Raw genomic sequence first — 27,036 nt, forward strand, 5'->3', positions numbered from 1 at the left:
CAGATAGCAATGGCTGAACAAAAATTGGTACTTGATGGAATTTGCATGTAAATTTGCTGAAATTCAATTTTAACTGGAAGCAAACTTGAGAAAAATGTTTACTGCTCAGCATCTCAAAACACCACACCAGCCCTTATCTTACATTTAAAGGTTTAGAGGCACTGATACTACTTTTCATTAGTGTATATGGTATTTTCAGTTTGAAAGCTATAAACACCGCTTTTTGCTAAGTAAGCCACTAAATATCACTATTAAAATGATCTGCCCTAACACCAAAGCCAAATACAGCAACAGAGAAGCCCTCAGAGTCCCCCCATCAGCAGCTCCCATGCAACACCATGGTTGCCTTTCCAGAAGCCCAAACAGCAGAATGAGCTGGTCCACCTCCATACCTCTACATCACACACATCTTTCATTAATCAACGTATTTCCTATACAACACTCTTTTTAATGGTTGAAAACCTAAGGAATAAGCTATATGTAAGTCTTAAATACATTAACGTTATTCAATAAGTCCATATTAACTAGTGAAGTATGCTACTGATTTCCAAAAGATCAATGGCAATTGTCTGAGCTACCTGCAAACTTGCAATAGTTAGACAATCTGGAGCTGTAATTTCTGAAAACTCCTACCAGCCTCAACCATGCACAGCACAGATAACTCATCTTCCTCAGCCGTTCCATCCATCTGGAGCACAGAACGAAAGCTGGTTCCTGGGAATGCTGTATTTGGAATAACAGGAATAAGCCTCCTGAGCATTTTCTAGCAATATCTCTATTCCATAGTTGAAGTTACAGGATCAGCTCTTAGCTGTCACATAAACCAGTATTTGCATCTGATGTGGACTAGAAACATTTCCTAAGATCGGAAAGTTTTAGCTTCATTTCCTTTAAGAAACGCAACTCTCCCAATTTTCCTTCAAACTTATACTTGAATTACCAGATCTCCTTATGCAGCAACAAGCCACAACCACAACAGATTTATGAAATATTAGTGGCACTATTAATGTTAATTAATAATTTTCTGATAGTACTTTTAAAGTCACTAATACAACAGCATAAATAAGCCCCCTTGATGGAATATTAGTAGTATATGTTGGCAGGAAACCATTTCATGCTGTAGTCAAGTGGGGAACTTGTTGGGCACACTTAACTCCTGTAACTGGCAAGTAACAGCATGGACAACTTTGTCCTGTTAAATATCCTTCTGCTTTGTGTGTTTTTCATTCATTTCATTTTAGTCTTGATACCATCACCAACTCAAAGAGCTGCTTCTGAACTGTAACAAACCTCACAACAAAAACAACTCAGGAACTGAAGTTAAATATTCCTTTGTTTTGTTTTTTAAACTTCTGCAGTTCTCATTAGAAACGCTGACAATTGAAACAACTATTTTAGGATGAGTATGGTCTAACGGTCAGAGCAATGAACTAAATTGGCACATCTAGATTTATTCCCACTTCTCTAGATCATGCACTAAAATACATACTGGTTGTTTTCAGCCTCATCTAAGTAGCAACCACTTGCAGGCAGGATCTTATTCTTCATACAAAGCAAGGTGAGACCCTCACCATGATTGACATGCAGCTGTAACGAATTTCCTGCTAACAGAAGATAATATCCATCCTAGCCCAAGGTCCAAGGATGCTTTCAGCATGCTGCAGGAAAGAGACCTGAGACACACACAGCACTACTAATTTTTCACTCCTGAACCACCTTCCCAACTGCCCCCCACCCCAAAAAAATGCTGTCTCAGCAGGAAGTCATCAGATCTAAACATCTCACCCAGTTAATCTCGCTTTCTAAATCCCCTTAAATCCCACATTTTACACACAAATCCTTCTTCCCACCTCCCAGAATTCCCTTGTCTCTGTTATGAAAGCATCCTGAAACACTTGGGGGAGCAAAGCAAAACAGTGGATCGAAATCATGATTAAAGCAGTGTGTTTCCATGGAAGGTTTAGATCTCTCTAGGTTTTTGTAACTACAGAGATTACTGGGTGTGTCAGACCTTACCAGATGGGACGTTCACCAGCAAATGAAAGAGTTCAGGAATCAGAAAAAGACAATTGCTTCAGGAACAATGGAAGTCAGGCCCAGGAGCAAAGACAATGAACTTGGGGCATGTCTCTTTGTCAGTGACTGACATTGTCAGGATGGACACGGCAACTGCACAAGACTTCAGGGAGAAAAATACTGTTTTAAGCAGTTTTTCCATTCTGTAAATGACAATTATATTCATATATGTTCATATCAAAAGCAATATTTATTTTACAGATATGACAAGAAAACATCTAGATAGCCCTAAAGCACAGAAAAGTTAACAGCCAGATTTAAAACTGAAATCCTATCCTAACTATTTACAGAATTTCCCAATTTCTCCATTCAAAGACATCTGAGATTAAACTGCTCTAGTTCTTGCCCCCACCAGAACTTAGCTAAATTCTGTCTTCTGAGGATGTAATCATTGCGCATAGATGTGCCAGTGAAACAGAAGGCTATTCTGCTGTTAAATTCCCTGGTTACCCAGATAACTGCTTTCTCTGTTGGTTTGCTGGTTGGTAGGAATCTGTGGGTTCAGTGGTCGTTGCATTTTAAATGGCAAAGTGTTTGCCTTGCTTAGGAGACCTAAAAGCATGAACAAGTAATACCTCGCCATTCAGGTGAGTACAACCAAGACCCAATGACCTTTTCTTCTGTCTGGAGGGGAGTTTTGTGATTCTGTCCACTGCACAACAGCGCCTTTGATACTCCATTAAAATGCTGCTGAAGTCGGCTCCTGTGACAACTCTTCATTTCAAATGATTGTTTATGAAATTTAATAGCAACAGTTCATTCCTGGGTGATGGTGTCTGTGACACAGAACACTTAAAGTGAAATGTGAGTGGCATTTTAGTATTGCTCCTGTACTAAGTATGATCGCATCCCTGGCTAATTAAAGTGCAGATGAGCTGTCAGTAGGTCTGTATGAGCTGATTGCCCTTCTCAGGGACCAAAATTGAGGTTACAACACGTCTAGGGTACAATCTTGTAGGCATTAACTTGCATTACTATGCTTGGAGTCTAGTAGCCGTCAGCACCCAGATGCAGTAATTCTGAAACTCAAACTTACAAGGCTCTAGAAATTCAGTCATTTATTTCCATATTTACTTGAGGGTTAAGCTCTTTTGAAGGTAGTTTCTCACTCATAAGCTACTTTTAACAAAAACAAAGCAAACTCACACAACACACTGAACTTTTTTTCCTGAATTAAGTACATTTTCCTTTGATTTGTGAGCTTACAGATATACCCAGCCAGGGAGAACCACAGCGATGCCCACACGCTGGTGCTGCCCACTGTTTGCCTTTGTAAGCTGTGCTGAATGTCACCTATTGCTGCCACTTGCAGTGGAAGTTTAATACATCCACCCTCTGCTAAATCCACTTGGCTGGATTCATTCCTTTACTTTTAGCTTTGCCTTTAAGCATCTCTCTAGATGTCTGAAAAGAAAGAGATAAAGCAATTACTTGATTTCATCCTTAGGATTTTAGCTCCCAGCCTCGGCATGGTGCCTCTTTAGTGCTTGATTAGTGGCTAAATTCTCCACAGATTAAAGAGGGTTGTCGTCTTCCTCAGTGCATTATACACATGGAAGAGAAAAGAGAAATCAAAGGGGTCCAAACTGCAGCGGGTGTAAATCAGCTCAGTTTCTTTCCACTCTGGAGAGGCTGTGCCAATTTACACATGGTAAAAATCTATCCGAAAATATTTTCCAAGCAGATAGATACATTTAAGTGTGCTATAAAATGTTAGCTGTGATTTTTGAGTCTGAATTAATTCTATAATAAATAGCCTCGTTTGAAGACATAAATACGCTCTCATCAAGTCAGCTTCTAGAATAAACTCTGCAGGATGTTTTGAATCTGTGCCCCAGAGATCACTGACTATAAATTGGAAGAAGAGAAATGGTTTGCTCAATACATGAACTAGGGCTAAGCACAGAAAAATAATTAGAGAAAGCTACTGTTGTAGTCCTCCAGTTTATTTCTGTCTGAAAGTCCTTGAATGATGATCCAAAACACACCACTAGTGATTACTGTTTCCCAGTGATTAATCAGCTGCAAAGTCATCATCTTTCTTCTTCTTCAGCATCCCTGAGAACAGAGAATGAAGCCGTGCATTGGTTTTCTGAAATGAAGCATTTTGTTCAGCTGCTCTCTATGAATCCCACATGGGAGCCCATACATTTCAGACCTGAGCCCCTTTCTGCTCTCAGATCCTTAATCCATGAATTAAGTGTACAAATGGGGATTAAAAAGAATTTGCGCTGCTTCCCGCAGTCCCTTCAGTGTCTGTAGTTTTATGAGGGCTTTCAGAAGCACTCCTTTTCTGCTCTGTAAAACGTACACAACAAATGCAACAAAACATCAGTTCCTAACCAAATGCCAGTCTCTCAAGAGTCATCGGAGCTGACCCTTGCGGCTGTTTCAGATCTCTTGCCATCACACTGCGACATACGCGTTCCTGTGAATTACTGAGGTCCCCAAACTTCCAAATTGGACTGGTTCAAAGGATCGCCTCATTTACACCAGCTATTTAACTCAGAGATAACAGTAATAAATTCAAACATTCTTCCTTTTCTGCGACACAGAAATACACATCAGCCCGTACCTATGAGGCCTTTGTTCTTACTAGCAAGAGAATTCTCACTGATAGGCACCTTATAGTGTTTTCTGAGCAGCTTTTAAAATTAAGAGACTATAAATTTAAACTCTAAAATCCTTACCCACAGTTTGCTTTGGGATAATGTGCATACCTGTCAGAGCTCAGCCCTGTGTGATACCAGAGGTACAGGCACACCATAGAAATGAAGAACCAAATGTTATCCTAAAACCGCACCTCTGACAAAACCCTCAAAACATCGGCATTTAGTACATTCAGTACTCTGCCCGCTTGTAAGTTATACGTTAAACATAACAAGCACAAAGAAAAATATAGGATGTAGATTTCAAGAATTAGAGTTTAAGAGAAGTCTGTGAACGACTTCTAGTCCACAATGCAATGATATCTGATGTTTGCCATTTCTAACAATAACGGCTGCACTTAACATGTTCCAGCTGGCAATTCGGAGTAGTATGATGTTCAAAAACCCAGCCCTGACTGCCCTGGTGAAGCAGACTTCGGATTTGCTCTACATTTGCAAACCACCTTTACAGAGCACTATTTGGTACTATAACCAGTCCATCCTTTTGGCCAGTCCCATCTGGGACCAGAATTACATGGCCACAGGATAACTCCTCCCCTGTGTCTGGAAATATAATCTACAGATAAAAAAAATAGAGAAACAAGGTTTTAAAAATGTATTCAGAATAACTAGAGTTCTAGTTCAGCAGCTCCACCACTAGAGTACATTATTTCATGGAGCAGGGGGGGCAGAAATCACTTACTTTATAACACCCATGTTAACTGACTTCAAGTATTCAGAGACGTTACATATTGTAAGTTGAAAAGCACATTTCAGCTTGCTGCTCACGTCCCTGAAACTGTGATAAAAAACTGCAAAACAAAAGTCTTCTGGTCAGCTGTTGACAGGGTTTTGTTTTATTTAAAGACAGACACATAAAAACCAGTGAACCTCTGTGCTTCGCTCCCTTCCTAACATAACTTGACCAGAGAATTCAAAGGGGTCAGACCACACAAATACATGAATCACGTTTGATCCTGGTTCATATAAGTCAATGGAGTCGTACCACAGATGGCCTTTAAATCTGCTTTGACCTGCAGGACTAATCAAATATACTGGTTAAAGTACACTGGGTATTTTTTTGCCACTGTCACCATTATATTTCAACCTGGAACATGCTTATTTTCAAAGCACTCTGGGAGTATATTACTCTCTTATACCACATGAACAGAGACATGATTTGCCCAAGAGTACACAGTTCATGATGTCAGAACAAGGGAATTATCTACATCTTCTAGTTTTATACTTACAAATGTAATACCAGCAGACGTAGGCAAGATGAAGGTTCTTACTCATAGTAGTGAACCCTTACTCAGCAAAAACAGCATCATATCTAAAGATCACAATCATAAGCCCACAGCCAGGCTCCACACCACAGAACTTATGTTCTTAACACGAGTCTGTAGGTACTTAATATAGTTTTTATTTAATATAACCTTAAGAAAGACTGCTCTAAACTCTGTAATTAGAATCTCAGATTTAATTTTTAATTACTCATTTTAGGACAAAGTAAACACAAGTAGCATTAATGAGGTAGAAGTGGTATTCTGCATCATGAAAGTCAGCCAAAATGAGAGCTAACCTAAAAAAAAGATCAGAAATGGAATATCATTGAAATTCAAAGCCACAAACTCAGATCGGAGGCTTTTATACCTTAAGGGTAGTCCAAGCTGGAAACTCATGACAAAACTTGGAACCAAGAAAGCCCCATGTGCTGTTGTCACAGTCAAGAGAAGAAAAAGCCACAGAAACTACTATGCATTTTAAATAGAAAGAATATTGTGGTTCTAGAACTGTAACAGCATCCATCCCTTCACAAAGGAAAGTCCATGTGAAAGCTGCTAAATAGGTGAGAATAAAAAATGAGAGGATGAGGGGAAATTAAGAAACCTGATGAAAGAAAATAAATCCAATTACAGAACAGGACTGCTTTGGTGTCACTCCCCCCCAGTTTTCAGCATCAGACCAGGTCCACCAGCTCTCGGGAGGAGCTGGGTGGTTATTTCTGCTTGTCCCCTTGGAAAATTCCATCCCACCTTCTCTACAGGTTCATCTATTCAGGCTCTAAAAGAATTACACCAAAGACTTTGTTTTCTTTAGTTTTTCTACTGAAGAGAGTATATATTACTTAACTGCCCCTTATTTTCTATTTCACTAAAAGCAGGGGGGGAAGTACTCAGTTTACTTTTTCCTTTTCTAAATCCACATCTTCCCTCCCTGCACTCAGCAATGGGAAACAGATTCGGACAGCTTTCAAACACTATCTCAGCAACAAAGCATGCAATGTGCTCCATCTCATCTCCCCACTCCAACTGAGTTTACAGCAGTGGGTGGTTTTCAAACCTAACATTTGATCAAAATGAAAAACCGGGCATTCCTTTCACCCTATGACAGGCAAGCTGATATAAATCACAGCCTTCCCAGCAAGGGTTCTTCCACAGACAATGAGTTGTGGCAGTGGCTCAAAGCTCAGCCCTGGCCATTGTAAGAGAAAGTTTCAGGTTTTTAAAACAGGCCTGGGCTTTTTACAACAGCACTAAAGCCAAAAAAAAGGGAGAAAATTTATGGTATGGCTGTTCAAGGGGTGAAGAAGGTGTTTCCCCTTTGGAAATGGTATTTTCAGTGCATTGCTCTGGGTAGGTTTGTGCTGCTTTTATTATTTGTATTTCAATAGCACTAAAATCTCCAAATCGGGGCAGCCTCACAGCAGTACTTATTATAGTTTTTATTTAATATAATCTTAGGAAAGACTGCTCTAAACTCTGTAATTAGAACCTCAGATTTAATTTTTAATTACTCATTTTAGGACAGAGTAAACACAAGTAGCATTAATGAGCAAATGCCTCACAGCATTTTACACACACACATCCACAAAGAGTTCATGCATTGGTCCTCCATTGTTTTATCAGTAAAAATAACTGCTTGATTAGTTACCACTTCTGAAAAAGCTCTGAGATCTGTCCGCTCAGATATGGTGTATGGTGTTCTGCTTTAGCGATGCAGACAGTGTAGGTAAGTGTTCAGTAGTAACTATTAAACTTGTGTGTGTGTGTGCACACAACACTACAACATCTGATCAAAGCCAAGCTGATACCATACACAGCACCTTGCTTTTCTTTGCTAACCCAGTAACCTATTAGAAATGCCCTCCAGTCTCAACAATTTTAAGCCTTGACTTCAAAAGATCAGCTTATCCTTCAGGGCTAAGCTGACTGGCAGGTGGGGGTCAGGAAGAAATCCAGTCCCTTCCCTGCAGCCCCGTGCAGAGCTGCACAATTGGCCAGGCACCTTAGGGGGTTTCTTCTGCATTCCTCGGAGGCTTTTGAAAAGGGCCACCTCCAGAGCTCAGCCTCGCGTTTGATGGACCACTCGTCTGTTCCTGTTCCTCTATCGCGGCTTTGTGTCACAATAGCAAAGTTTACAGAAGGCTGTACCACAAAGAGGCAAGAAGTCGGTGCTATTGTAGAAGCAAGCTATTCTATTTTGCAAGGAAGCTGCAGCAGTCTTGCTGCATTTAGAGACCTACGTACCTGCCAGAGGTGGAGGATGTAAGTGGGGTTTAAGCAGCACCATATGTATCAGCTGGTTCCACTTAAACAGACGCTTTCTCAAACCCTTGGGGAATCCAGCAAGTATTTGAAAGGATGTCTATCCTAAAAATCTATTGTGCTGCAGAACACTAAGCATTAATAGCAATAAGATTATAAAGAACATAATGAATGCAGATTAAAAGGGGAACAAAGGAAAGGCAGCTTAAGAGCATGCACTAAAGAAAGAGGAGGAAAAAATACAGCACACAGAATAGGCAGAAAAGATGAGGCACAAGCGATCTCAGTGCAAAGAGGTTTTAGAGCCATCCATTGAGGTGCACATGGAGAGACACTCAAAGACTTCCCCCTTGGGGTATGTGTATCTGTGATCAAAAGGTCAAGAACTCCTGCAACAGACACTATGGTACAACCGTCTGTCATGCTCACACCCACAAGGAGTCGTGAGCTTTATACTCTACAGCTTTGTAATGCAGATGATATGAAAAATGAGGCTGACCAGGTGTGCTTAAAAAAACCACAAAAATACCCTCCAGCAAAAGGCTCTAATTGTAGCTTTTGCCAAAAGGAGGAATATTGGGGCAAGAATCTGATGGAGCTGGAGACCACCAAGCACTGAGCTGTTCATCCACACTGCGTTTCCAAGTGTTCCTTACTATCAAGGATTTTTTCCTTCCCACAGGGTTATCAGTTAACTTGAAGTACTTGCTGAATAAGCCAGGGTTACATTTCAGCAACACAGGAGTTGTTTCCAGCAGCTGAGAACCCACCCTGCTCCACTTTACCCGGTTTGCCACATTACTAGTATTCAACTAACACATTCTCGTGCCAATCATTCGCAGGGAAAAAATACAAGACATGACGTAATAGATACACACCTCAAATTCACTTTTCCCCACAAAGTGGATACTGAATTTATCTTCATAAATCTTGGGACTCAAGTAAGGCAAACGAGGCTAATAACTACCTAATGAATGTAGAGTGTGGTTCCTCTGAAAGACTAGAATCCACCGTACAGAAATCTACAGCCATGTTTTCTGACACAAAATACAGGAATCTAGAGGAAAACCAAGTAAGATATTTGCTCAAAAAACAGATTATAGGGCAGCAATTCAAAATTAGAGAGAAATCATCTTGTGCTTCTCTTTCTGGAGGTGGACAAAAGCTGCCTTTAAAAGCCTTTTCCTGTTTTCAGTCATAAATTTGGATTTTGGATTACCTAAACCAGGCCACAGCTTCCAATTCAATAGCCAACTCACCTGTACCAGAACTTTCCAATCAAACTTCATCCGTGTGCCCATTATGTGAAGTCCCAGTGTCAACTAGTGCAGGAATATAAGCACAAGTCTCAGAGCAGTGAGCTCAGTGTCCTAAAATCACAGGCAGTCGTGCAAGAGTTAACTCTAAAGGTCCACAGAACATCACTCACATCTCATGGCACATCTCCATACATGTCTAATAACTGTCTTTTCATCTATGAAAAATAAGCATAATGAGCCACAGGAGCTGAGCAGAAAATAACACAGGCCTATGACAAAACCAGCTGATCAATTTAAGGGCTGTGACTGTCAGCGTTTTAAAACTTGAAGCAACAAATATGCCAAGGTCCCTGAAAACTCATGGTAAGGAGGCAAGAGAAACAAAAACCAAACCTATGTGTACTCAGATTTAACTGTGTTTAAAAATAACATTTCCTTTCATGTATCAGCATCATGTCAATACAATCTGGTGTGTGAACTGACGGTAATACACAGACCAGATCCTCAGCTGATTTACACCACTAACTTTAAATAACAATGCATGAATGGACAAAGTGCCTGTTTTATAGCATCCTCCCTTTCAGCTTTTCCCTTGTCTCAGTTCATTTCCCCATGGCACGCTTTGTTCTTAAAGCAGTCTTAACCACTCATACATCAAAATATTTAATCAACATTTCTTAGTCAGAAAATAATCCTGCTTTAGACTAATTCAGTGGGAGACTCCGCAGTGGATTCAACATAAAAAAGGGTCAGAATGCATTTCCGAGGGTGCTTTAGAAAAATCAATGCTGACATGTTTTTAATGAAAATCAATAAGTGACATTAGATAATGAAACAAACATCCAGTAGCATTGCAGGCAGGGTGTTTAGGCGACCAGGTTTGGAAGCAACCAGTGAGGTTGGTGCTTGGACGTGCAAGTAAGACACACAAATAAAGTACAACTTTTTCTTTTTAATGAGAATTTCAAAATCCATTTCCTGTGAACAATGAGTCAAGGGCTTACAATTTCCCTTCTCCCTGTTCTCTCGCTCCCCCCCAGCTCCCAGTAAATCAGCCTTAGGAACCAGTGTCACGGTTCCTCTAACAGCGACTCTCCATTGGGAAGCACTGACCCGTGGAGCCGCCGCGAATGCTTTGACAAGCTGCGGTGCAGCCTCAGCAGGGGAGGGAGATCCATTAAAAGCTGAAGTTGTGAAACTCTTTAGAAGAGGCCTGTCCCTTCTCAGAGTAATTAATTCTTTGACTGCCACACTGAGACGCAATGAATGAACACATACTCTCAGGAGTAACAACTATGCTAATGGGGAGAAGCTGTGCAGACAAAGAATACAAGTGCTCACTTGAATTGGGTTAGACTCTCTATATGTAAACCAACAGTGCTATACACATGCCTGAAAATCAACAGAACTCAGATGAAACCTACCTCATAGACCAATATTTACAATGGACATTAGTTTATACTCGCATATTCTTTATATAAGTCTTGTGGGAGCCACCAACACCACTTCCACACAACTGATAACAATCTTTGCATCAGTTTGTCACCTATCAGGTACATTCCAAGAGCTTTGGATGTTGGCACATGCAAGGGCTGTCCCAGCCACAGGATGGGCATCTCAGAGGGACCACAGGACCACCATGCCATCAAAATACAATAAGCAGAGCTAAGACTGAAGCAACGTGTCTGAGAACGTTGTTCTGGCTGCAGCAGGACTCACTGCAGCCCCAAGTGCAACAGAATTGGTCTCACATGTGCTTTTCATACAGAGGAGGAGATATCCCATTTACTTGGGCTCTGTGCGTTTGATTGGGATTTGCAGGCATTCTCAATACTGGTCCCTGAACTCAGCCATTACCTTCCAGGATCTCGCCCATCTGTAGCCATGCAAAACTCTGTGTTTGTTTGCAAGTTTTAAACTAAAGCTCAGCAAAAAAACAACCAACTTGGTAGCAGAAAAATCAATCTGAGGAAAAACACACACATGCAAAAGTTACTGATTGGAACACAGAAACAAGTGTTCATGTGTTCATTATTCAATGACCTAACCAAGAAACCAGTGGCTGCAAGAATAGATCTTTCCACCTAGAGATAGGCAGCAAAGCCTCTCCTCTGTGCAGGTTCTGTGGTGCCTCATACCTTAAAAATCAAAATGAAAGCTAAACTGTAAAATAAACAGCTCTAGTCAGTTCCACTGTTTTAAATCCCACTGTTCCAAAACTAACAAAGATACAAACAAAAACAATTTCCCTAAAGGGTAAGAAATATTTATGCTTTCCAGGAAAGTTGGCAAATGGAGTAAACCCAAGCCCAAATGTAGGATGCATTGTACATTTCAAAGAAAACTAGCAATATTTGAGGACAGATTTGGAACAAAAGCCTACCCATGGAGTCAACAAGACGCCTGCAAGATTCATTACAAAGTCAGACATGGTGTTTTGGCTTCTGGCTGGACAGAAGGCTGTAGCATTAACGCATGGTTCATTACAACAGAATTAGAGCCTGGTTATTCAGTGCTGCAGAAATTAGGGATGGTACACATCAAACGGAGTTTCCCATGAAAATACAGGGCCTCCAGTCCAGCCCTACAAAATCACTAATTATGGTGCAGAACCTATTTACATTCACAGAACACAACTTCTGTTTGGCAGCTCTTTGTCTTGATTCTTTCCACTGCAAAGGATTTCAAAGTCATCTTCATGAAAAGATGTGATTGAATATTTTTCTGTATTACAGCAGAAGCTTGGACAGAATTAAGATATAAAAATACACAGTAACGAGAATGAATTTAATATTTTCTCCTAGCAAGTGTACAATGATGTTTTATTAGCAGGATAAATTACTTTGCACCTCATAAGCAATGACTGTTACATTGAATTACTGTTGCAATTCAGACAGTTACATGTAATCAATCAAAGGCAGCTTTAAGGCCTTGCTATTTAACGGCTAATTCCTCAAAACACAAAATATGTGAGCTCACACAATTAGCCTCCTACAGAATGAAAGTAATGAACATGTCACAAAATAAGTAGATGTTTGAAAGTAAAGCAATCCAAGCATCTTGGGGGAAAAGGGAAGCTGCCTTAGTATTAATAAAACACTTTCAAAAATACTTCTAACAAGTACAGTTTCCTGTATTGATTTCCACTGAAACTCTCATGGTAAAATATGCTATTCAGCATAACAAAGAACACCACAATCCCATTTAGCAAAGTTAGGATGCATTTGAAGAGTTTTTACTGAAAATAGGGTCAGTCACCAAGAGTGGAAAACAACTGCATGAATGCCTCTGTTTCCTTAACTACTATTTACAGTTCATTACAATATTTAAATACCAGCAACGAAAAAAAGCTGCTTTCTGTAAAAAAAAAGTATTAAAAATATGCAGCTTTTAAGCATTCTCCTTATTAACAGTCTTTTAGGTAACATCTGATACTCAATTGGTGTAAGCCAAAGGGCTCCTTCAATATTAACACAGATCATATTTTCTCCTCCAGCTAAACTTTTGTGGCATTTTAATTATACACAAGGTTTTGCAGAAGATACAGATAAATGAGGCACTGTCTCAATAGTTTACATCTCTTGTTAACCATTCCCTTCCGAAAAGAAACAAATCACGCTGTGGATGTCGCTAGGAACCCAGTTTTTTGCAGTTCAGTTTCCAGTGAGCCCATGGGCCCCAGTGCTGCTCTCCTGCGCTTGCAGCTTCTCCCCATTCCTGCTCCCACCCACTGAAACGTGAGCTGCCCCATCCTCACTGACAAAAACAGGATAGAAATGAACTGATAAGGGACGCAAATACAGGTGTTTCCATGATTCCCATGTGAAAGTACCAAGAGTTTTCTTGGAGCTGGTAAGCCTCTGAAAAAGGTGAGAAGAGGGTAATGGATGGGATAGTTAACAGGAGAGAAAATATGAAAGGAATGAATGTGCAAGGAGCTGGGAAAAAGTGGACTCAAAACCAGTCCATAAGTCTTAACCCTTCCAAATAGATCCACATACAGGTATTAACAGAAAGGCATAACTGTACTAGAATATGCTAAGTGTTTATAATCTGAAATGACATATTTATGAAAAATACTAGTTCTTACATTTGTTGTCACTGACTGTTTCTCTTTTACATGAGCTACTTTATCCAGCAGCCACTCGGTCAGTTCTCTTCTTGACACTTGTTAAACTAATCTGATTAACTAAGTGAATCCCCAAAGCAGCTCCCACATTTGTGAATGGCTGGAAGGTGTCTCCTGCCAACTCTCCCAGGGACGGTAAAATGAGCCCCTTTAGAGCCCTCGTTCCCCTGGCAATCTGTCACCAAGCCTAAAAGCACCTTCCAGTTCCTCATCCCTACTGTTTAGTGCATCAGCAAGCGAACAAACCTGGAGTAACGTCCTTGCTACATATCAACATACAAACGCACACATGCCAAATATTAGGCAGCCATAAAAGCAGTTCACCTAAATATTTTTTACACACATACATGTTTTGAATATACACACACATTAAGTGCACAAAAATTGTTTTGCAGAAGGGAAAAAGTCAGAAATATGGTGTATGTATTCTTAGCATAAAAAATGCCAAAGTAAACAGCTACATTAATGTACTGGTTTCTCTGACATAATGTATCTTGATTACAATAAAGGAAAATAAAGCATTCTCTTCTTACAAAAGGAAGAGGATAGTGACTTCTATGGCAAATTTGCCTAATCCAGTGCAACTTTTAAAGCATGCTCAGTCAATTTGCAGTTTAAGCATTACTTTCTTTTCAAGTACCAGGTGGAGAACAGTCAGATCATCATAAACCTTACTCCAAAGCATCACTTGGATACAGCATCTCACCCACAGAGCCAAGTGCCATTCTGAGCTTCTCTGGACCCAGGATCCCTGAGGTCAGACCCTCTCAGACCTCACAACTTTCAGTACCAGCTCCAGAGCTCTACACTTACAATAAGCTTCACAAGCTCTACCATTTGCTAGCTTGGTGATATAGTCCAAGTTATTTTATTAAGCAGTAGCAAATATTTAATTGCAGAACAATTAAAATAAAACTTCAGCAGAGGGAGGGAGAGGTCTTAAAGGATTTTCTCTCTTCCTTCCTTCTCCTGAATATTCTCCTGAAATTCCATTTCATAAAAGATCAAGAGAGACCTCGTATGTCAATCTGTACTAACAAAAGCATAATGAAAAAGTCAGCCACTTCCTGAGTTATTGTGAGGGAACATAAGTGAATTCCACAAAGGAACAACTGAAAGCAATCAGATTCACTTTCTGCACAGTTGAGAGAGATGCAATGCTCCCACTTAAGAAAAAAGGATTTAAAAAAACAGACTTACATTTGCTTTCTTCAGAACCATCAATCCATTTGAGTGAAGAGAGCCCACCTTTCAGCTACAAATTGGCAGAAGTGGTGAATCACCACAGCAAGTGCTGTGCCCTTCAAAGCTGCTATAAAAAGTCCTCTGGGCTTTGCAGGGGTAGAACTCCCTTCACATATTCAACAATCAACATGCACCTCCAGCCACTGCACACGACTGCCTTTGGTTGTCTGATGTGGCTGGACAAAGGTCGTAACAAAACACATTGCAAACTAAATGCTCAGCTTTTAGCCTGTCTCAGAACTACAGTCATTAGATGAATTTTCTTACAAGTGACACTTGAGAGAGTCCTTTCAGACAGCATCTGGCATCATAGAATGTCCTCAGTTGGAAGGGACTCACAAGGATCATTGAGTGCAACTCATGTCCCTGCATTTGACAACCCCTAAATTCACACTGGTGTCTGAGGGCTTTGTCCAATTGCTTCTTGAACACTGTCAGGCTTGGAGCCGTGACACCTCCTTGTCAACCAGAGCCACCAGGTCCCTCTCTGCAGAGCTGCTCTCATTCCCTAGTCTGTATGTACAGCCCGGGCTGCAATGTCCCAGGTGCAAAAACCATCATGTTTCTGGCCAGATCCCACCATGCGTCAGCCTTACAGTAGAATATATCTGAACAGTCAATTCTCAATGAAAGCATCTCTACACTAGCTACTGAGTGTACCCAACAAAGAGCTCTCCTAAACAATCCCCACAGCCTCCTCACCCTCCTGTGTTATCACTTGGAAGAGCCAGTAAGAAAAATATACTTGTGAATCAATTAAACAACCTTGCCTGACAATGACTGATACCCTGTCTGGGGCACACAGGATTTGCCAACTGTGGTACCCAGACTAGTCACCCTGGCAAGCTGCCTAGGCACCCTAATACCTGCACACAGTGAAGGTATTGAAAACCAAGGAATATAGACTTCCCTTAGAACTGCATCAAAGCATGTTCCTTGATGCATAAACTTCTGGAAGAGGAGTTGAAGGTCAGAGGAATAACTAGAATCCACTTAGCATAGACAAAACTCACAGCTTCGCTACACATGGAACTGTGAAAAGCACTCACTAATGAAATACTCCTGGGGAGCGGAGCAGACCAAGTCGGTCCTTCCCACACTGAATTCAGACTCACTAATGAACACATTACACCTGGGACTGTAAAAAGTAAATCCCAAGCTGAATGAGCCTCTCACCTTGACTGAATGGTTCCTACTTACACCAGTGCCACAGATGGCAAATAGGATCATGATAAGAATAGCACCCGGTCATGTTTAAAGACACAGCACTGTAAGAGTCTTTTACCAAAAACTGTGATACCTCTATACCAGGTACACTGGTATTGCAAACCAGTCCAATCAAATGGAAATGATTACAAGTATCAGTGATATATTATGAGAAGCCTTACAAACACCACCCCAACCCTCTTCTCATATTTTGTTCCACCAGCCAGGCATCTAGTAAAGAATTAATAAGAACTAGCAGATGATCAAGTACTTGGACACAACTGAGTAGAATCCTAGTTTGAGAATCAGCAGTAGGTAGACAAAGATAAAATCTCCATTCTGCACACAGTTATTATGTGTCACATGTAGAGATGAGTAGCTTTTTTGGTTGCATAAGTTCCTGCAAGCAGCTACTAAGTTATTTTACCCATCATGTAGATTTCGATCTCCAAGTGGTAGCAGATGTCCTGGCAGCACGGGATCAGGCTCCCCTGGTTGTTTGCTGGTCTTCATCTCCTCGCCCCATGCAAAGTTACTCCATGCAGGACCACCACCCATGCCAAAGTGCTCTCAGCACATGAGGTTACTGCCACCACCACAGGTACCCACAGAATAAAAGTTTTGAATTTTGAACTGTTAGAGGTGAAGGGATGTATTACTTCAGGGGTATACATGAAAATACAGGTGATGAACAAGGAACGATGTGCTGCAAACCATTTGTACCCACTCTTCACCCCTGCACACCACCATCCCCATCTCCATGTACCTGGCAGTATTCCCTAGATGCTCACCAACTGCTGGAAGAGAGAATACCGGCTCTGTGCACTCTGAAGTGGGGAGAGGAGAAGAAAGGATGGAGTGCAAGAGAAATGCAGAATTACTTTTCATTCAAATGTGAAATTCCAGAGATTTGCATAGGTACAAGTAAGAGCAGAATAGAGCCTTGAATATTTAGTCTTTGAAGCTTTCACACTAATCATTTAAGCCAACCCAACATCTTTAGAAAGTCCACAGAATTATCCAAAGCCTTTCTGTTAAGCTAGTTCTAAGTATACAAGCAGTTCCTCTCCTGCCCCAACATTATGCAAAGCGACTCAGGCAAAGCAACTCTAAGCCCCTGTGATAGATTTCTCCTTCCACAGAGAACAAAAGCTGGAGAGGAAACAGAAAAATAAAAGAGGATCTGAAGAAAATCTATTCATCCATCAGGGGAATGACAGTACTAAATTCAGCTGGCAAACAGCAGCCTGGCAAAGGACTCATTGAGATCGCTTCCGAGGGTCCTGTCCCAGCTTTGTCCTGCAGATCAAGAATGGTTTTGTATGCACCCAGCCAGCACCAGAGGAGTCAGACCTCTGAGATACAACCTTTGGATCCACTCAAAACAGCACTATCCTGTGCAAACCTGCACTCATTCTAAAATTTCTCAATGCCAAAACCGTGTCACGATTAGCTCATCTGTAATTGGCATATCATAGTGGAGAAATCATCTTGTTCCATAACAAGAGTCTCACAAAAGAAATATGCTCACTCGCTTTTCACTGTTCTCTCAAACAACTTACAGTAATCACACATCTAAAAAAAAATACAAGCCATAAAACAAAGTAGCCTTTCCCCTATACTACAGAGAATTGCACATACCCTAGCACAGATTTGTTGAAGAGTGGAAGGGGTTAAAATCTGCACAGAATGAGAAAGAGCACAAAAATGCACTACTCCGGTTAATGTTAAAAACACCAATTTCAGTCCATTTGTGCATTCCAAGGCATTCTGGTTTGAATTTCTTCACTGAAACCAGGAGATGCCTTCACCGATCATCAGAATGCACATACTACAGCATTATCAGGTCATCCTGGGCACAAGCTACAGCACACTGCGGCTCCAATGCATCTGAAGAAGTTCAGGAACCTCAGAGAAGAAGCAGCTAAATGTATGATCTTTCCATTACTCAGAAACAGCTTTCAGGGTTGAAATTGGGAGGGGAGGATAGAAAAGGACAGTAGCAGTCATGCACCCTGAGCAGTGTCAAAGTATGAACACAATAGGGGGAAAAGCACATAGGAGACAAAAAGCTTCACAGGGAATTAAGGCTATGTAGTTGCTGTCATTGCATATAACCAAATAGATGTTACAATACTGAGACAGCACGTTATGGAGACAGCTGTAATAATTAGAGTCTTAACAAGCTCTAACACAAAACACGACGACATCGCAGTGTCATGATCATCTTCACTCTCAAGCTGTCCAACTGAGTGGGAAGGTTGTGTTTATATTAGCTTATTAGCACAGCACTTATCTAGTTTCTAAAAGCAGAATTAAAGCCTTCTGCCATGTGCTGACACCTGGCTGCCTTCCAAACTCATACTTCGTTTAGTGCCATCCCTGAAAGATGGATGGCCTAAGCAAAACTGGAAGGAGATGAAAAGACAGTTGTCCACTACTGTCAGTTCATTCCACATGCCCATTCCTACAGCCTTCAGGAGACAGGAATCCTCCAGAAATCACACATCAAGAAAAATTAAGTTTCCTAAAAATCACTCATTTAGGCTATTGGTCACCTTTTTTTGGGGTCCCCAAAAGCTTATCACAGCTGCAATTCTGTGCAAGCAGCCTGGATTTAAACTAGACATAAAGAGGAATTTCTTTTACACTGAGGGTGGTGAGAGCCTGGCCCAGGTACCCAGAGAGGTGGTGGATGAACCATCCCTGGAGACATAAGGATAATAAGTATGAGATAAGTAATGAGCACAGAATATAGTAATCCATAAAAGTACATGAAAGATCAAGCAGGCAGAGCCATGTATTTCAGCAAAGTTTCTTACCTGTTTATTATCTTTCAGCTCTATGCTATCCAGCCTGCTGGACACTTATGCCACTAAGCTGTCACTTTGCAATGGCCATTCCAATATCCTTAGAGATTTAGAGAAGAGCAGGACTTGCAAAGTACATACACCTCAACACCTCTTTCCATCAGAAATGCCATTCATGGAGAAAGGAGGGATAATAATAGCCAGGAGTTAGGCTTTGTCATTCTTTTGACTGTCAGAAAGTAAGCTTGATGTACACTCCTTCTAACTAGTCTCACTCTTCCTCTCACCAGGTCTGCCTGTGGGTAATTAAAGTATTTTACTACCCAACTGACAGCTGAGTACTCCACAAGCTACAAGGCTATTAAAAGGCATGCATGTTCAGAAGGAATGCAAACAGAGCCAGAGCAAAATATTTAACAGTCACCTACATCAGCATTCCTAAAAAAATCAGGAAACACTCTGCAGAACTTCCTTTCCCCCCTTCATTGATTTTTATATTAAAAATCAAACCCAGTCTCAAGCGAGACAAGACCATGAACGTTCTCATTTTGCTCTAAGCATTCAACTTGCTAACGCATTTCAGCTAAAATTCCTGCTTAGTCACGCCTGACACAATCTAGTCTTTTAGGCAAACATTCCCTCCATTCTGTGTGCTATGGCTGCCCGCCAGATTTCAGCTGATGCACCCAGGGCTTTTCTGCTTGTGTCCGAGCACAGCGAGATCTCTAAAACCTGCTCTCACACAGCAGTTTGATCCTTGCATATGCTCTTCATTTATAGTCAAAGCATATGCCTATTTATGTATAGGCAGGTCTAAATATGTGTGCATTGATTCTAGAGATATCAAACAGAAAAATGTCAGATCCTCTAACTCAGGTTACACATAGGAAACATAACTGTATGTCCTGAAACAAATAAATGCTTCTGCAAACAGCAAATGGACATAATTCTTCATCCTTTGTTGCAGTTTGATTTAAATGAAAGGCTTGGTCTATACCAATAGACAATTATAACGATAATTTCTAATTAAAATGAACACAAATCACACAAACAACTCTCAAGGCTTCTACAAAAGGAAAGTGAAAGAGTTACAGACCCAAACCTTCTGAATAGATATCAGCCTTGGAAATTCTGTCACTGAAAATACTATTCAGTAGCATTTCCTTCTCAGGTAACTTCTTTAAAATCCAGCGAGTTCAGTCTGAGCTCACATATGAGATTTTTGTCAAACGAAAGAAGGAAAGATGCCCAATATGTTGGTCCACTGATTGATCGCCATTCTCATTATCAGGTCTTGATATTAAGGGCAAGAGTGGGCTTGTATGTTCAGGAAGAAAGAAGAGAGGAAATGCTTTTTCCTGTTACCTGCAATAGTGTTCTTTGGATGGTGGATGGCAAAGCAGCTTCCACATCCATCTAGGCAGGTGGGAATTGAAAGCACAGCTCAAGAAGCCAAACTCACAACCCGCTCTCACTGGTGCTGCTGTCGAACTCTTCTGCTCTTGACAGGTAGCAGGTAATTCCACTGGAGCGAAGAAAAGCCCTTGAGGCCACCGGTAACCTCCTCTTGTGGTCCAGCATAGCCAGGCCCTGTCCTTCTCAACACTCAGGAAAATCATTAGATCCCAGCTCTCTTCCTGTGCTATTCTTGGGTTTCTGATGCCTGAAGCTGCAAGGATATCAAGTTTCCTCCAGTTGAAAGAGCACAGCAAATGTCTCCAAACATCCAAATCTCTCTTTTCTTTCAAGAGCAGCACGTCCTTTCCTCAGCGGTGCCTGCTCAAGGTTTTTCCAGAAATGCAGCAGAACAGCAGAAGCTGTTAATTGTTCCCCAAAACGTGATTAATTCCTGAATAATTGTTTTAAGATAGTTGATCCATTGCCTCAGCTCTAATTACATTTCTCATGTCAATTAATTAAAACCATGCTAAATGAAATACCAGTTTTTATTTAAAGTTTAGGGGGGAAAAAAAAATATGGGATACAATTAGATGCTACCAGACATGATCTCAGCAGGTTTTCAATTATTCTATGTATAACAGGCCCCTAATTCAATACAAAGCTGTAATTAAGAATGTAATTAACTCATGGCATTCTACTGATGTCATACACCACAAGAACACATAATTAGCTACAGTTTTTAGTGCAGATTCCTTAATGGATTGGTCTGTTTCATTGAGAATGAATTAAGTACATAAAAATAATTTACTATGGGAACTTGGCCAACATAATGGCTACATCTAAAAAAAAGGACAAATATATATATATATAAAAAGAGCAAGCAAACTTTGTCTGTTAAGGTCAATTTGGGTAGAACCCAAACCTGTACCCATGGCATGGAATTGCTGGACTTGCCTTCATACCTAACAGAGAATGTGTCTGCACAGCTCTTGAGAACAGGCACAGGGACAGGTAAGCAGCAGAGCATGTTTGCAGATGTATCTACTTATCATCTAGATGTGGGCAGCCTGTCTGAACAGGAACAGCAGCAAATGAAGCTGCCTGCTGTTGTTCTGGTGATACACTGAGCTGTTCTGTGCACACAGACAGATGTGCTTTGCAGATCATCTTCCAGACTTGAATGAAGAGGAGCTTCTGGGCTCACTGTCTGCATTAGAGTTCTGGATTTCAGTCTGGGTTTTATCATCTACTGTGATGCATCCAATCTCTGCGCTATCACACCATTCGCTAAACTCAGGAGAAACCCTCCGGCTCATTTCTGCTTATTAAAGGCAAGTTTGTATTTCTGAAACACAGACTGTACGATCATGGCATCTAAATCAAAGATTTCTATTCTCAGTTATGATTATTTGAACGTCACCATTTCTTTAGTTTTTTGTTGGTTTTGGTGTTTTTTTTTGTTTGTTTGGTGTTTTGCTTTGTGTTTGTTGTTGTTTAATAGATGACATTTCAGGGGGGGAATAAAAGCAACAGAATAAGTTTCCCAAGAAAACAAAAACAGGTTCCAGAAACAAGTCATCAGAACTACAAGTAACTGGTCTATATGCACAAAGTGAAAACAAAAGAGCCTACAGAATATTTATTTTTCTTTCAAGTAAGCTCTCCTGCAAAAAGGGTGAGAGGATAAAAGCCTGATATTTCAGCTAAGGAACCTCGTGCACTGTAGTTTGCTGGTGATGTGCAAGGCACTGAGAGGCATCCTAGGAAGTATCCAAGGACTCTATAGACATTGAATAGACTTCTCAGAGCCTTAAAAAGAAGACACACCTCTAAACACTTAATTTTACCTCCTATTTCAGGGAAAACCAAAACAAAGCAATTAATGGAGCATCTTATTACCCTGCTTCTGTTACCCACTGGAGGAACTTCCCACTTTGACATTCAAAGAACAAGGTTTCATTTTGTAACCTGGCTGTAAGGAACTCCTTCATACAACAGACAAAGCCCCTCTTAAAACATTAACCACTCCATTCAAAACTCTATTTATAGATTCTCCCTATTCCACTCTTAATACCTTAATCAGAAGGAATATTTACAAAGATCTTGAAGGAAGTCTGTTTGCTTTGTAGGAGCCTAGAAAACATTTAAATGCAGGCCTAAAAAAGAGTATCAGATTAAAAATGGGGAGATGCTCTTGTAGTATTCTTATCCATACCACAGGTCAATAACAATCTTGACCTTGAACATGCTCAGCCTGTTCTACAATATGTTGAATCCTCATTCCCTGATAGTTGCAAAGAACTTTTAGGGGATTCTGTGGCATCTGGAATGCAATAAAGTGAGAAATGATGAACATCTGCACAGATTAATTTCACTAAATCCATGCATTTAACTTGGCTTTTCCTTCAGCACTTGCTATAATCAAGGAAGAAACAAGAATGCTTCCAGAAAGAGTCAGATCTCAGATGGCCTCAATCACTATGTGGTGCTGTCTTTCAGGCATAGAACTCTGTCTTCTTTTTCTAAAATAACATAGCTCCTAAAGAACATACCCCAGTTAGTAGCTACAATCAGCTGGAAAGAATCCACTGACCTGCTCAACGATAATAAAGAATTATTCCAGAACAGCAGCATTAATTGAGGTTGAAGTTAGTGAGTCCCAGTCACTGTACTGTATTAGCTGTGACTCCACGACTAAGATACATGACCTTGGCATGATCAAGCCTTGAGCTGCAGCTGGCATTTGTGTTGCCACAGAGTCCAGTTCCTTTCTAGCCCAGTTTCTCAGGCTTTGCCCACATTTTTCTTGCAGGTCATTAAAGTTAGAGGTAAGAGACAAAGTTTTATCACGTAGTTGTGCACTCAGTTCAAAGACCTAATGAAAAGACAACAAAAAATTCACAGGTGGTTCTTCCCATGAGCTCTGTGGTTGGTAAACCTTCCAAACACAGAATGCTCCAAGCTGGTTGCATTGCGGGTCCTCCACCCTCCATTGCAGATGTGCCAGGTTCTCTAACACCCTGTCACTCAACTCTTCACAGCCTTTTGTTTGTTTCCTCACAACTTCATTCTTCTGTGATTATCTGTCAGCAAGTGAAATGGAAACACACATTGACCTATGCTATAACAGGGCATTAATTACTGGGAATGTCACCAATATAAAAATGATCTTGAGCTCCACCCATGGAGAATTTTTTCTCTAAGCAGTTATCACATACAGACATGTTCAAAAGCTACCTCAGAAAACTCTTTTGGATTCCTAAAATATTCTAATAAATGTGATCCAGATGCTGTCTTTATACACTTTGCTAATGCTATCAGTTTTTAATCAAAATAGAACTAATTGAATTAATGGCCTTAATTAACTGTAAAGGCTCTTTGAATCACAAGATGTCTCTTTCAGATCAAAGGAGCACAGAAAGAGTCTGAGTTCAAATCTATTCCCATGTAGCCAGGGTCTTTCTTTAGGATTCTTATACTTTTTCCACAGCTCAAGATGTTGGCACTTCATGAATCAATCTCAAAGGATATTAAAAGCAGCAGGAATAGCCTACAATGAGCCAGAAGGTTCCTTCACAAAAAAGGAATGTTAAGTTTGCCAAGGAAAGCACTAAAAAAGTAACAAGGAAATCCAAACTTAAACTTAATTCATCCCCATATACATATGCATTAAGATACAGCCTTTAATGACATATTATTTCTTCCAGAGAACTCTGCCTAAGGCTGACAGAACGGACAGCTGCTCATCATTTCTTTATCATTATGTATAAACCTATGCATTAATTCAAGACACAGTATTTAAGTGTTGCACTGAATTATTAACATTCTGATAAACTTTTTATGCAGCTTATCATGGTACTGTACAGAACACTTCAGAAATATTAACACACTTACTTACACAACACTTTCCTGGAAGAGAATTACAGATAATTTTAAAAGGATGAACTTCAGAACAGCAAAATTAGTAAATAGACTCTGAAGAACCTGCTAATACAGATGCCTAATTTAGAAAACCTGTGGCCTGATTTTCTGAAGAATACAGTATTAGTGAGCAAGCCTTACATTAGGGACAGCTATAAGGAACAAGACCTAGGATATAATTCTCCAGAGTGTTACTAAACTCCTTATCTTCCTACAATCTTTGCTCCTTCATGGGACACAAGTTAACCTGGAAACTTACCCAGCACATCTGGCTACAGTGAGTAAAGAGAAGGGAAGGATTCCGAAAACAGATGGATGCCAAAGGAAGCTTCCGAGAGGTAACAGAAGATGCTTAGAACCAGATACCCTCTGCCTATGCCCTTTCTGTAGTCTGCATTTGGCTTATGAGGACAATCTTGTGGTCTTTGAAAGGCTATTAAAAATATGCTCTGAGATGCCATCACTGAGTATGAAAAACAGCGACAGCCACGGAGGCTGTTTATACTGAAAAATGCCAAAGTTCCTCTCCATATAGATTCAGAAGTTAAACCCATGCTGAGCCTGTTATATCTACACACCTTCCAGCTTCTGTGACAAATGAAGCCGAAGTCCACAGACAACAGCCTCCTTCAGTACAAAAACTGGGATTTTTTCCCAGGAAGCTATCCATCCTGGGTACCAAATGAGACGGCAGCCCCAGAGATAACCACCTGTTCCTTAACCCTTGTCATGCCCCGAGATGTTTCCTTCTCCTCCTCAGCACGGAACAGAGCAGAGGAAGGACACATGATGGCTTGTCGTAATTAAGAAGGAACATACCCAAGAAAATACATATGTAGCTCTGGCATCCGAGATGCAGTACAGCCCACAAACACAACACACCCAGAATAATGCTGTGGCCACTCTCTCAACCCCGCATTAAGAAAAGACTAAGCCCCATTTTCAGACTCAGAAGTCTGGCAACTTTGAATAGATTTTTCATGGAATTAGACCAAAAGGTAGAAGGCTTCAAAAATATGTTTATCCCCTTTATGTGCCTTTTTTCTAAAAAAGCAGGGACATGTTTGCAGGAGTTATCTGCAGTCATCATGAATCTTGCTTAGTAAAAATGAATTTTAGTATTCATACATCATCATCACTCCAGAGAGAGATTATGGAAAACATCATCTATCTTTGTCTCTAACAGTGAAAAATCACAGGATTTAACCCAACTAGTGCTGCCCATGGAAATGATTGTGGCTGGCTAGCACTCAGCATTTCTGGCTGGCTTTGTTCTCCGAAACAACTGAAACACTTCACAGAAACTTTCCCAAATCAGTCAAAAATATGAAGCATGGAAAACTTCAGCTAAAAGTGCTGGAGCTTGAGAAAGTCCCATTTTAAAAGGGTACTATAGTGAGAAGTGTTGAACAGTTAATGTGGTTTTCCGATATACAGATAACGACACTCTTTAGATACAAAATTGTGATTAAATTCATTTTTTAAACTACCAATTCATACCAAACCCCCCTCAACTTCACTGCACTTCCTTGTTGACTTTTTCAATATAACACTGATCCATTAGGAAATATCACATATGCAACAAATTAGGCCACAAACCTTTCATCTCAGACTGCTTTGAAATGTTGCTTAGTAAACCCACTAGAGTTCATTTTTCCAATGAAGAAAGATTTCTTCTAAGTCTTCCCATTGTGAGTCTACCATGTGGTTTGCATTTTCTGTTTCTTCAAAACAGCTTCCCAAAAGCTCACACTGTTTGATTCCATTTTCAGTCAAGAGGAGCTAAAAATCTGAAACGTGGTGAGACTAATTCAAAATTACAAGGTATAGGAGAGGTCATATTCACCCTGTACTTATGTAGAGTGCTATTTAGTTTCGTGCTATGTTAGCGTAGAATTTAAATTTCAATGTAAACGCAAGTATTTCTTCAAAGATGATTAGAAATTAAAATCATAGGCTGGTAATTCACAATTTGCTTTCTATGAAGGTGGAAGGTTGGATGACATATTAGAGTAACAGCTTTGGATAACCAAATCCACAAACACAGCACACAGGTAGCAGAAAAGAGATTTCCAGATACATTCTTTAATATTTAAGGCACAGAAATACTAACTGGTGTGTTTCATTATTTTCCAGGTTTGGGGGATTTGCTGTTGTGTGTGTACCACTGTCAGTTTGATTCATCATAAAGCTGAGAGATCCATTTCAGGGTCTAGGTCAGGATCCAAAATATTATAGGCATTCAGAATTCAGCTCCAACTTTACACACCTGCACTACTGACAAAAGTGGATCCTTTCCTCTCCCCAAATAAAACATACATATAAACTATACATATTCCCCAAAGAAACTACTCGCATTTTGTGACTTTCCTGAACAATATTGCCTAAAGGCATGATTTCTACCTCAAACCAGTTCTGACATTACTGCACTACATGATCATTTTTAAATGTCATCTGGTGATTCCTATTAAAGCCCCACAGTTCCGTCACTACAGCTAATTTAATTCTAAATGAGTTTTCAAAACCAAGACTAAAGTTCAATGGAAGCCTGAAGCTTTGAGGACTTGTGAAGCTTTGAGCTTGAAACGCAGTGCTATCTAACTTTAATCCGTGAAATAGCCAAGGAAACACCATGAATATGGTTCTTTGAATAACTGTATAATGTAATAAAGTAACATCTTCCAGATGGACATTGCACTATAGGTGTTTCCACACCAGCATTTGTCTTTCAAGACCAGTCAGCACCTTCCTTTCATCTCCAGACTGCTCGTGACACTCCAAAGGGAAAAGAGA

The 27,036-nt window shown here is 40.3% G+C and overlaps 1 protein-coding gene across 2 annotated transcripts in view; it reads right to left on the reverse strand.

Annotated features, from left to right (window-relative positions):
- The window catches only part of TMEM132C (transmembrane protein 132C), a gene marked incomplete at both ends in the record, with an annotated part of 160,905 nt that overhangs the window by 125,772 nt on the left and 8,097 nt on the right, over positions 1 to 27,036 (reverse strand). The window contains one exon of one of the 2 annotated variants that reach the window (XM_080355362.1): positions 23,800 to 23,833. The exons of the other annotated variant lie outside the window; for it this stretch is intronic. Coding sequence (XP_080211488.1) covers positions 23,800 to 23,833 — 34 coding nt within the window. Of the gene's footprint in view, positions 1 to 23,799; positions 23,834 to 27,036 lie in introns of those variants that run through there. 2 annotated transcript variants of the gene reach the window in all.

The sequence above is a fragment of the Nesoenas mayeri genome (assembly GCF_963082525.1).
Source record: "Nesoenas mayeri genome assembly, chromosome: 17".
Classification (NCBI taxonomy): domain Eukaryota; kingdom Metazoa; phylum Chordata; class Aves; order Columbiformes; family Columbidae; genus Nesoenas; species Nesoenas mayeri.